The sequence below is a fragment of the Hyaena hyaena genome, unplaced genomic scaffold (genome assembly GCF_003009895.1).
Source record: "Hyaena hyaena isolate Hyena2069 unplaced genomic scaffold, ASM300989v1 scaffold_274, whole genome shotgun sequence".
Classification (NCBI taxonomy): Eukaryota; Metazoa; Chordata; class Mammalia; order Carnivora; family Hyaenidae; genus Hyaena; species Hyaena hyaena.
In genome coordinates this window covers 1,147,222-1,160,186 of record NW_024080907.1, presented here as the reverse complement: position 1 = coordinate 1,160,186, position 12,965 = coordinate 1,147,222, and the positions used below count along the sequence as shown (strand labels likewise).

The window sequence follows — 12,965 nt, the reverse complement described above, 5'->3', positions numbered from 1 at the left end:
CTAGTAGTGCTGTTGCTGGGCCGTAGGGTAATACTACTTTTAATTTTTTTGTGGAACCTCCACACCGTTTTCCAGAGTGGCTGCACCAGTTTGCATTCCTACCAAAGGTGCAAGAGGTTTCCCCTTTCTCCACATCGATATGAACATCTTTCATTTCCTGAGTTGTGAGTCCTGAGTGTGAGGTGGTACCTCAGTGTGGTTTTGATTTATATTTCCCTGATGATGAGCGATGTTGAGTGGCTTTTCATGCTGTTTAACCCTCTAGATGTCTTTTGAAAAGTGTCCATTCATGTCCTCTGCCCATTTCTTCCATCGGATTATTTGTTTTTTGGTATTGAGTTTGGTAAGTTCTTTATAGATTTTAGATACTAACCCTTTATCCAGTATGTCATTTGCAAATATCCTCTCCCATTCCATTGGTTGCCTTTTAGTTTTATTGATTGTTTCCTTCGCAGTGCAGAAACTTTGTATCTTGATGAGGTCCCAATAGTTCATTTTTGCTTTTATTTCCCTTGCTTTCAGAGACCTCCTTTTTATTTCCCTTGCTTTCTGGCATTTGCTATGGCCAAGGTCAAAGAGGTTGTTGCCTGTTTTCCTCCTCTAGGATTTTCATGGTTCCCTGTCTCACATTTAGGTCTTTTATCCATTTTGAGTTTATTTTTGTGTATGCTCTAAGAAAGTGGTCAGTTTCATTCTTCAGCACCTTGCTAGTTCTCCCAGCACCATTTGCTAAAGAGACTGCCCTTTTTTCATTGGATATTCCTTCCTGCTTTGCCAAAGATTAGTTGGCTATACATTTGTATGTGGGCCCAATTCTGGGTTCTGTATTCTGGTCCATTGGTCTATGTGTCTGTTTTTGTGCCAATACCACACTGTCTTGATGATTATAGCTTTGTAGTACAGGCTGAAGTCCAGGATTGTGATGTTTCCATCTTTAGTTTTCTTTTTCAATATTACTTTGGCTATTCGGAGTCTTTTGTGGTTCCATACAAATTTTAGGATTGTTTGTTCTAACTCTTGAGAAGAATGTTGGTACTATTTTGATTAGGATTTTATTGAATGTGTAGACTGCTTTGGGTAGTATCAACATTTTAACAATATTTGTTCTTCCAATCCGTGAGCGTGGAATGTTTTTCCATTTCTTTGTGTCTTCTTTAATTTCTTTCATAGGTTTTCTATAGTTTTCAGCATACAGATCTTTTACTTCTTTGGTTAGGTTTATTCCTAGGTATTTTATGGTTTTTGGTGCAATTGTAATTGGGATTGATTCCTTGATAACTCTTTATCTTGCTTTATTATTGGTGTATAGAAATGCAACCAGTTTCTGTACATTGATTTTATATCCTGCAACTTTGCTGAATTCATGTATCAGTTCTAGCAGTTTTTTGGTGGAGTCTTTCAGGTTTTTCCACGTAGAGTATTATGTTGTCTGTGAAAAGTAAAAGTTCTGACTTCTTCTTTGCCAGTTTGGATGCCTTTTATTTCATTTTGTTTGATTGCTGAGGCTAGGACTTCCAAAACTGTGATGAACAAGAGTGGTAAGAGCTGAATATTAGTTTTCACATATACTTATTATTGATATTTCCTCTATTATTGGAAAAGTAGTAATATTAGATAAATTTTTTAAGTGTATTTATTTTGAGAGGAGAGAGAATCCCAAACAGGCTCTGTGCTGCCAGTTCAGAACCTGACATGTGGCTTGAACTCATGAACCATGAGATCATTACCTGAGCTGAAATCAAGAGTCAGATGCTTAACTGACTGAGCCACCCTGGCACCCCTAGATAAATTTTTATTGACAATACTGGAACAGAAAAAATTGAAATAGTTTTTAAAAAGCCACAGTTCCATGATCCTACTACACTTATATTATTATTGTATGCGTAATGTAAGCTGTATATACTGTAGTATATAAGTGCTTCAATATTTTCGTTCTTGGAAATAAAAAATATATATATAAAAAAGAAGTATTCATATTCTCCCACCTAGAATTAACTCTAAATACATGTTGGCGTTTTTGCTTATAGTTATCCTTGTCTTCTGTTTTTTATTTTTATTTTTTTATTATAGTTGACACGCTTCGTTAATATTAATTTCAAGTATACAACTCAAATGAGTAGTGCTATGCTCATCATACAGTGCTTTTATAATACCACTGACTGTAATTCCTAAGCTGTACTTTTTATCCCTGTGACTTACTTGTACCATAATTGGAAGCCTGTACCTTCCACTCCCTCCATTCATTTTGCTCATCTCGTACACCCCTCCTTTCTGGCAGTTATCAGTTCTTTGTATTTATGGGTCTGTTTCTGCTTTTCATTTGTTGGTAGACCTTTAAGTTGTTTTTAACTCTTGGCTATTATGATTAGGACTTTTATGAGCAGTCATGTACAAGTATTTGAGTACCTCTTTTCAGTTCTTTTAGGTATATATTCAGGAATGGAATTGCTGGGTCATCTGTTAATTTTGTTTAACTTTTTGGGGAATCACTAAATTGTTTTCCAAAGTATCTGCACCACTTAACATTCCCACCAGCAATATGGGAGGAGTACAATTTCTTCACATTGCTGCTAATAATTATTGTTCTCTGGGTTTTTTGGGGGAGTGTTTATCTTAATAGCCAATCTAGTGGGTGTGAAGTGATATTTAATTATTATTATTTTTTTTAAATGTGTATTTATTTTCGAGAGAGAGAGCGCACGAATGTGTGAGCAGGGGAGGGACAGAGAGAGAGGAAGACATGGAATCTGAATTAGGTTCAGGCTCTGAACTGTGTCAGCACAGAGCCTGACGTGGGGCTTGAACCCACAAACCAAGAGATCATAACCTGAGTTGAAGTTGGACACTCAGCCAACTGAGCCACCTAGGCACCCCCATTATGATTTTGATTTGGACTTCCCAGTGGCTAATGATGTCTGGTATCTTAATGTTTGGTGCCCATTTATCTGTAATCTTCCAAGAAATGTCTTTTCAGATCCTTTGCTCATTTTAAAATTGGGTTGTCTTTTTGTGGTAGAGTTGTAAGAGTTCTATATATAGTCTGGATACTAGACCCTTTTTTTAGGAAATAAATACTTCTTTCTGGGTTTTCCACTTGCCACAAGTTGTTCATAGTGATTCGATTATTATGCTTTAAAGATATTACTGCATTTGCAGATATATTCCCCGCTTATTTTTAATATAATTTGTGTCTCCCCCCAGCATTTTCTCCTTTCCATAGTTTTATCTGTTTTTTTAAGAGAATCATCTTGTGACTTTTAATTATTATTTTGTATAAATTTTTTTAAGTAGGCTTCACTCCCAGCATGTAGCCCAATAAAGGGCTTGAACTCATGACCCTGAGATCAAGACCTGCTCTGAAATCAAGAATCTGCTTCTTAACTGACTGAGCCACTCAAGTGCCCCAACTTGTGGTTTTTTAAATCCTCTTTTGTATTTTTGCTTTTTTATTTCATTAATTTCAGTTCTTATGTATTTTTTCCATCTATTTTTTTTTTACTTGTTTAGTTTAGTGTTCACTGTTTTTCCAGCCTTTTTCAGTAAGCATTTCAGATTACATTTTTTTCTCTATATGTTGCTTTAGCTGAAAGTATCCTGCTAAGTTTTAAAGGTAAAGTCTCTTACTCAGTTTTAAGAATTTTATTTATTTAGAAATACATAAGTTTTTTCTGAGCTTTTAGTATAGGTCAGTTTCATAAAAGTTCTCCATGTATTGGAGGATCACTTGTGCTCCCTAGTTTTGGTTGCAGTTTTCTGTATGTCCATTAGATTAGATAGGGCTTTAGTTGTTTTGTTCACATTGTCTGTAACATGCTTGCTAATTTTTGATATGCTGAGTTACTGAGAGAAGTGTGGATTTCTTATAGTTCATTCCATTTTTGCTTGATATGTTTTTAAGGCACAGAGCTATAGTCTCTTTGGTGAACTGAACCTTCATCATTCTTTAGGGACAGTTTTTTTGGTAATGCTTTTTGCCCTTAGATATATTTTGTCTGATAGTAAGAGGGCTATGACAGAGTCCTTCTATTTAGTTTTTTTACATGATATATTTTTTTCTGTCCTTTGTGAGTCTTTATGGTAAAAAAGCTTATAACTAGGTTTTATTTATTTTACATTTATTTTCATAATCTTTTAAATTCTTAAATGTTTATTTTTGAGAGAGAGGAAGAGACTGAGCATGAGCTGGGGGTGAGGCAGAGAGAGGGAGACATGGAGCCCCATGTGGGGCTCGAACCCACAAACTGCGAGATCATGACCTGAGCTGAAGTTGGACGCTCAGCCAACTGAGCCACCTAGGCGCCCCTTTCGTAATCTTTTTTAAGTGGCAATTTGGATTTATTTCTGCATTATTTTGTGATTCCTAGTCTTCCTGGTTCCCCTTACTCGTAAGTTCTGTCTTTCTTGTATATTGATTGGATTTTTTAAATTCTATTTTGCCTTTCCTTATAGCTCCTCCCCCATCCTATCACACATGCACTGGTTTGGAATTTATTCATAAATTTTTACAAAATATGTATACATACTCATCAAAATCAAAGTTTGTCAGTATCTTCTCACTTAGCCCCCAAGATACTGAGACCTTAGGATGAAGAATACATTTCTTCATTATTGGCTGGTATTTTAGTTCTATCTTTTACCCCCTTAAATTTCCATTCTATACAGTCAGTGTTAAATTTAGATTTGCCCATATGCTTACGAATTTCTTTGCTATTTGTTCCTTCTTCCTGAATATTCTTTAGGAGTTCTTTTCTTGGCAGTCTGTTACTCAGGTTTTGTTTGTTTGAAAATGTGTGTTTCACCCATGTTCTTGAAGGATTTTTGTGGGTGTACAATCCAGATTGGAGATTGACAGTTATTTTTCCTTAATACCTATGAGATTGTATTGTGCCATTCTTTGGTTTGTGTTATTAGTGTTCAGAAGTCTTTGTTCCAGATACTGATTCCTTTTACAGCTCTGAGTCCAAAAGTGGATTTCTTTTTCTTTTTCTTGTTTGGATTTACTGTGTTTTCTTAATCAGGGAAATCATTTCTTTTATCAGTTAGTCATTACCTCTTTGAATGTTGTGCTCCTTCATTCTCTTCTCCTAAAACTGTGTTTGGACATATGTTACACTTTCACATTTTTTTTCTGCCATGTGTCTGTGTTGCTCTCTTTGTGATTACTTGAGATGTTCCAGTTCACTGAACGTCTCTTTAGTTCTGATACATTGTTTAACCAGTCCATAGGGTTTTTTTTTCAACAATTATATTTTTTATTATAAAAGTTATTTGGGTCATTTCTAACTCTACCTAGTCTTTTTTTTTTTTTTTTTTTAAGTAGTATCTTGTTCTTTGTTCATGTGTTCCATTCTCTATCTTACTTTAAACATTTTATTATACTTAATATTCCAGATCTAAAATTTCTTGGTTTAAATCTGCTGCTTGTTTCTGCAGAGTATTTGTTGTTGTTGTTGTTTTGTTTTGTTTTTTTATACTTACTGTTAGTGTCTTCTTTTCTTTGTTTATTTTAAATGTATGTTTATTTGGAGACAGTTGGGGAGGGGAGAGAGAGAGGAAAGCGAGAGAATCTCAGGCAGGCTCAGTGCTGTCAGCATAGAGCCCAGTGTGGGGCTCTATCCCCTGAACCTTGAGATCATGACCTGAACTTAAATCAAGAGTCAGACACTTAACTGACTGAGCCACGCCAGTGCTCCTGTTATATTATATAATATAATTATAAATATAATTATTATATATATGTTATATTTAGATTATGAATTCTCATCTTTTGGGTTCTGTCTGTGCAGATCATACATCACCCCCAAATAAAGTTCGCTTTTGTTTTTGCCATATATCACATAGTTTAATTAAGCCAGGAACACTTTTCTTTTTCAAGTGTATTTATTAATTTTGAGAGAGAGTGCAAGCAGGGGAGAGACAGAGAGAGGGGTAGAGAGGGAGAGACTCTCAAGTAGAACCGTAACACATGGCTCAATCTCACAAACTGTGATCATGACCTGAGCCGAAATCAAGAGTTGGACACTTATCCTACCGAGCCACCCAGGCACCCCATGGCCAGGAACACTTTTAAGTTAATTTCTCAGCCTGGAGCCTTTTTGATTTGTGGAGCAGATTTAGCTGCTAAAAAAGAAGCCCCAAATAAATAGGATGCCTTGAGTAAGAACATGGGTTTAATTTTCTGCCAGAGCAGTGTGAGTGTAACAGCACAGGGCTGGCAGGATAGCCTGCAGTCCTCCCTTGTTGCTCCAGAAAGCTCCAGGTTGACCTACTACCTTACTTTTATTCCAGCGAGTGGGAGAGGACAAAAGGGGAAGAGGAGGACACATTTTGGAAATGGTACACATCATTTCTGCTCACATTCTGCTGGCCAGAATTTAGTCATATCTGCACGCCTAGCTGCAAGGGAAGCTGGAAATGTATTCTTTGTTCCTAGTAGTTATGTATCCTGTGAGAAATGGCCAGTTCTATTACTGTAGAAGGAAGGGATAATAGAAATGGTAACAAAGCAGTCTTTTTCCACTGCCAACAAAAATAGCAAACATTTGAAATCCCAACCCCAATGAAGCCAGGCTTTTAGCCACAGTGGCCTGGTTCTGTGCTGGTAACTCTCCACTTTGCAAGGGGCTTTGACCTCTAGTTTTTTTCTTTAAAATTTTAAAATTCTTTTTAATTTATGTTTATTATTTTTATTTTTTATTTTGAGAGAAAAAGCATGAGTGGGAAAGATAGGCAGAGGGAGGGAGGAAGGGGGGAAGAGAGAGAGAGAGAGAGAATGAGAACCTCAAGTAGGCTGCACACTCAGTGCATAGCCTGTTGCAGGGTTCAATCTTGCAAGCCTGGGATCATAACCTGAGCTGAAATCAGGAGTAAGATGCTCTACTGACGGAGCCACTCAGGAGCCCCAGACCTGTAGTTTTTCAAACTCAACTATACATTTATTTCGAAAAATGCTTATAATATTTAGTATTTCTAGAGTAGTGGAGTGCTTTTTTGCTTGTTTTAAGATTTCTAGTATCTTCCATATTTTCTCCTCTGTAATTACTTAAATCTATCTTTCATGTGGTTTCTCTGATTAGAGCAAGTCTTTCTACTATATTAGTACAGGTGATTTTATTTTAATGTTTATTTATTTTGAGAGAGAGAGAGAGAAGGGTAGAGAGGGAGAGACCCAGAATCCCAAGCAGGTTCCATGTTGTCAGTGCAGAGCCCGACACTTGACTCAAACTCCTGAACTGTGAGATTATGACCTGAACTGAAATCAAGAGTCAGTTGCTTTAACAGATTCTTAAGCAACTGAGCCACCCAGGGACCCCTGGTGCAGGTAATTTGATTCAATGGTATCTCTTCTCTTCTCTGGTATATTGTTTATTCATATTTAAATGGTAATGTTAGGACCTAACTTTCTTTCTTCGTTCTTTTATCTTGTTTCGAATTTCATCTTCCCATTTTGGAGTTCCAAGCCTGAGTTTCTTTTCCTCCATCTTCTTTGTGTAGTCTAATGTAATGAGTGTATGCGTGTTCCTGGTGATAGGTGGGTAATGCTTTAAAGACAACTAGAGACTAAGGGTCATATGTCTCAGTTCTAGGTTAGAATACTGAGTTGGGTGGTATATTTTAATATTCCAGATTGTTTGGGAGGAGTGATGTCTTCCTGAAGGCTACCCTGTTTGGAGTGTGGGTCAAGAGTGTTTTATTTTAGTGCATTAGGACCCAGTCATTTCATTTTCCCTGTTTCACTACAGTCTTCTCATCAGTGCTTTCACAGCAGTATTTCCCCCTCCTCAGAAAGGAAAATGGAAGGATACCCGTTCAACTTTATTCTCTCCAGATTTGGGATTACTGGTGAAGATTCTCAGGGCTTTGTTGATTTACCAGTGGCCTTCTGGAAGGTGGGGGATGTTGAGCAAAGGAACATGAACTGGCTCTGCCTCACTTCTTTTAAGTTCATTGGAAGAGGCAAATTCTTTAGCAGTCAGTCCACTATTGTCACATTATTTTCTCTGAAATTATCCTAATTCTTGGTTCTTGTTTCTACATCATCTTCACTGTCCATTTGAATAAACTGTGTAATATTACTGAGGTACCACTGTGCAAATGTTGTGATGTTTTATCATTTCTGGGTTTTGCTGTAACAGGTAAATCTACAGAGATCTTATTCTTCTCTGTGTGGCTTTGCATCTGTTGCATTATTCCTTAGGTTGAATTCCTGGGAGTAGAATTGCTATGTCAAAGGGTATAACAAATATCTCTGAATCTTGTTGAATATTGCTTTTTTTTTTTTTTTTAAGGTTGTTACAACTTAGCTTTCCCCCATAAAAGAATGAGTACACTAATTTCGCCATAGCCTCATTAGTATTTGGTGGTAGGGTTTCTTTTTCTTAAAAAAAAAAAAAAAAAAATAGCTGTGGAATAATATTTTAAGGTTGCTTGAGTATTTGTATCTTTTACTGTTGAGCTTTAGCATTTTCCTCTGAGTTAGTTTACTAATTTTCTCATTTGTGAGTTGTATGTTTTTATCTTTGCCTATTGAATGACCTTGATATTTTTCTCACACATGCAAACCAAGTTCCTTTATAAAAGAAAATGTAAACCTTTCTATTTTTACCTTTTGTAAAACTATTTTTACAAGTCTTTTGTTTTTTTAATTAGGTTTATTTAAAAATTTTTAAATTCAATATAATTAAATCTTTTATCAGTTTAAACTGAGAAATTTATATGATAAATATTTTATTCTCTTTTTTTGTTAGCTTTTAATTCTTTTCTCTTGTGTTTGCGATTGGTATGTGAGGAAGGTATGCTCTCATTAAGTAGAAACTATTTGGAAAGAAATACTAAGGTGTTTTGTTTTTGTTTTTTTAGAGAGAGAGTGTGTGGGGAAGAGGGTCAGTAGGAGAGAGAGGGACAGAGAAAGAATCTTAAGCAGGGTCCATACTCTGTGCTGAGCCCAACAACCCAGGGCTCTGATCCCACAACCCTGGGATCAGGACCTGAGCCAAAATGAGGAGTTGGTTGCTCAACCAACTGAGCCACCCAGGCGCCCCCCATTTGTTTGCTAAGTTAAAAAAAAAAAAAAAATCTCCCTGGGGCACCTGGGTGGCTCAGCCAGTTAAGCCACCGATTCTTGATTTTGTCTCCGGTCATGATCTCACGGTTCCAGCCCTGCATCAGGCTCTGCGCTCATGGCGCTGAGCCTGCTTTCAATCCTCTCTGTCTCCCTCTCTCTCTCTGCCACTCCCCCACGTGTGTGCCACTGCTGTCTCTCAAAAATAAATAAATGTTAAAAAAAAATCTCCTTCTCTTAGAAAACTCTTATGTCTTATGCTTTTTTACATAAATCCTTTTTAATAGTTGTGGGGTTTTTGGTTTTTTGTGTTTTTTTTTTGTTGTTTTTTTAAGTGGGCTCTGCACCCAACGTGGGGCTTGAATAGGAGTCACATGCTCTACTGACCAAGCCAGTCAGGCACCCCAGTTCTTTCTTTTTTAGATTTTCTTTTTTAAGTAATCTCTATACCTAACATGGGGCTTGAATTTATGACTCTGAGATCAAGAGTTGCATGCTCCCCCAACTGAGCCACCACACACTCTTCCCCAAATTCTTTTTAATAGTTTTTAATGTTTTTAAGGATATGCTTCATTCATTTTTACAAATATTCTTTCCTGATTTTGTCTGGTTTTTAGCCATTTTGTTTCAAAAAGGGATTCCTATTGGACAGTCACTAGGAATAAGTAGATGTTAATGTTTGATTTAGTTTTCATAGTTTACCGTTTTGCTTACCAGTCATTTTAAATATTCCAATAAGTAGTTGGCTTTTTTATACAAGTCTTGTTATACAGTGGGGTGCCTGATGGTTCAGTTGGTTAAGTGTACAACTTTTGATTTTGGCTCAGGTCACGCTCTCAAGGTTCATGGGTTTGGGTCCCATGTCGGGCCCTGCACTGATTGTGCAAGGTCTGCTTGGGATTCCCCCACTCCTCCCTCCCCCCGCCTTTCTCTCTCTCTCTCTCTCTCAGATATATGAGTGAATAAATAAAGAGGTTAAAAGGAAAGTTCTTTGCAATTAAGACTTTGTTTCTAAATATCTCGTGTCTACATTTGCCATTGAAAGTGAGATCTGTCTTTCCATTATGATTTCTTGCTGGCTGTTATTGATAAGAATATATGGAAACAAAGTACTTAAGAGAGATTTTGATGAACTTACCATTTGAAGAAATAAAATTCTGTAGTTTTTTGAATTTTGAGATCCTAAGATGCATCCTCAACTTGGGCAAAAACTACACATTCTGTTACAGGCTATAAACATTGAACATTGTTTAGTAATGTTTAGGAAAAATATCTTGAACATTGTTTAGAGGGAACTATAAATAAAAAATACTGAATGCTACCAGTGACAGAAGCACTACATTTTTTCATCCAGTAATTTTTGGACATCTAGAACTCTAAGCTCCTTATAAACAGGGTTTTATCTCTCCTAACAAATAGAAACTCTTTAAAGTAGTGGCTGAGTAACTTAGAACATAAGTTTAACTCAAAACACAATGAAATTTAAGTGAAAGAAAAGAAAATACACGGTGGTTTCCATCGTTACCCATCATTTATAAAATGTAGCTATATTTCGGGTGCCTGGGTGGCTCAGTCGTTTGGTTAAGCATCTGACTTAGGTCATGATCCCATGGTTCGTGAGTTCCAGCCCCACATCAGGCTCTGTGCTGACAGCTCAGAGCCTGGAACCTGCTTCAGATTCTGTGTCTCCCTCTCTCTCTGCCTCTCCCGCGCTCATGCTCTGTCTCTTTCTCTCTCTTTCTCAAAGACTAAATAAATGTTTTTTAAAATGTAGCTATTCTTTGTTCTGTTGGTAGGTGGAAAACCATGAATTCCTTGTAAAACCTTCATTTGATCCTAATCTGAGTGAATTAAGAGAAATAATGGATGACTTGGAAAAGAAGATGCAGTCAACATTAATAAGTGCAGCGAGAGATCTAGGTAAGAAGGGCCATTGAAGGTTTTTGTCTGTACAGTATCCACACTGGTGCCAGAATTACTTTCCAGGAAGATACAATGGATCATCCCACTTCCTTATTTAAAGTGCCAGGCCTTTCTTCTACACAGTAAAATTACAAACACTTCAGGTTAACATACAGGAATACTTTTCATTCAGAGCCTCACTCTCTTTCAGACTCCTCTCTTACTAACTCCCCTCACCCAAGGATGATCCCACATTCCTTCCAGACAATTCAACCAAGAGGCACTTGCATCATTTCCTTTAAACAGGATCTGTATTAAGCGTCACCTCCACTATAAGCCTAATTCTACTAGGAATAGTTTGCTGATTTGGCTTTGAGGTTCCTGAGCACTTTGTTAACATCAGCTTTTTTTTTTTTTTTTTAAATATCTGTCTTCCATACTAGATTATTAATTCCCCCAATTAGTCTTGTACTGTTCGCAGATTTGTTCTGAATTTGTAGACCTCTTTGTTTTGAACATCTCTCATATGTATGTTAAATGAATAAATAAATCTTAGCATATTAGAAGACCCCTTGAGCAGTAATACTTAATTGGACTTTTGGAGAATCTGATGAAAGTTATGAATCCTCTTCCCTGAAATATGTCCATACCTACAGATAGAAAAAGTTTTTGCAAATTGTTTCCATGGAGAATCCATGTATGGACTAGACCCTAGGTAAAGAATCTTTGCCTTACTTTACCCTTCCCATTTCATAGCTCTCTCTACATTCTTTCTACAGTCTCTTTCCTCCCCAGTACAGTGATTTCCTCCCCATTCCAGTGAGGTCTGTCTTTAGTTGTTTGCCACTACTATTTCTTAGCCATGCTTTATCAATTATATTTGTAGATACGATCTCTCTTCTGGTTTGTACTCTAAAGATCACACTGATGAATGAGATGATGAGAACAGACTTGGCAAAAATTCAAAAGTCTTAGGGTAGACAAAGTCTAGCTGATTGATGATTGCTTATTTTGTGAAGTTTCCTACACTTAACAGAAAATACGTGTCCTAGTTTTTCTAGAGTTTTGTTGTCAGAGTCTTAAGTTTTTGTTTAGAAATTGTGTTCAGTTTTTAAAAAAGTTTTTTTAATGTTTTATTTATTTCTGAGAGAGAGAGACAGTGTGAGCAGGGGAGGGTCAGAGAGGGAGACGAAGATTCTGAAGCAGGCTCCAGGCTCTGAGCTAGCTGTCAGCACAGAGCCCAACGTGGGGCTTGAACCCACGAACTGTGAGATCATGACCTGAGCCGAAGTCGGACACTTAACCGACTGAGCCATCTAGGCGCCCTGTACTTGTTCACTTGAATCATACTCTGTAATACTTCCAGAGAAATGCTTTAGTGAAGTAAAGAACTCTGGTGCAGAACTCTCCAAGGGCAAGGACCATATCTTAATCCATCCCCATGTCCCTAGCCCACTGCTGTGCTCTGCAGCCTTGGATGGGTTTACCCAGAGAGAGCTTCCACATCATAAGCTAACATTAATACAGCAGTTTAAGGATTTTATAGATAGCCTTCATTCATGTAGTTTTTGAATGAAGTAGAGTTTGAATCTCTTCCAGTTAGGTAATCTTCATAATTTCTACTACACTGTCTTGTAAAAGTATGTTTTTCGCTGTTTAGAGTTAATTATTTTAAACATTTATGTTGAAAAATGACTATAGATCTCTATGACCTACTCTTTCTTTATTTTGTTATCATGAAGGCTTGGATCCTGGCAAACAGATTAAACTGGATTCCAGTGCACAGTTTGGTTATTACTTTCGTGTCACATGTAAGGAAGAAAAAGTCCTTCGTAACAATAAAAACTTCAGTACAGTAGATATCCAGAAGAATGGTGTTAAATTTACCAACAGGTTTGTAAGTTTATATTACATTGTTAAGTCTTCAGTAGTTGCATGGAACTGAATTGTTCTCTGAAACATGATGTTCTATGATAAGGAAGTTTTACTTTACTTATTAATT

At 36.8% G+C, this 12,965-nt stretch overlaps 1 protein-coding gene across 1 annotated transcript in view; it reads left to right on the top strand.

The window, feature by feature from the left end:
* MSH2 (mutS homolog 2) overlaps positions 1 to 12,965 on the top strand; it is an 85,819-nt gene that overhangs the window by 59,034 nt on the left and 13,820 nt on the right. The window contains exons 9-10 of the mRNA XM_039245949.1: positions 10,858 to 10,981; positions 12,706 to 12,856. Of these exons, the coding sequence (XP_039101880.1) occupies positions 10,858 to 10,981; positions 12,706 to 12,856 (275 nt within the window). The remainder of the gene's footprint in view (positions 1 to 10,857; positions 10,982 to 12,705; positions 12,857 to 12,965) is intronic.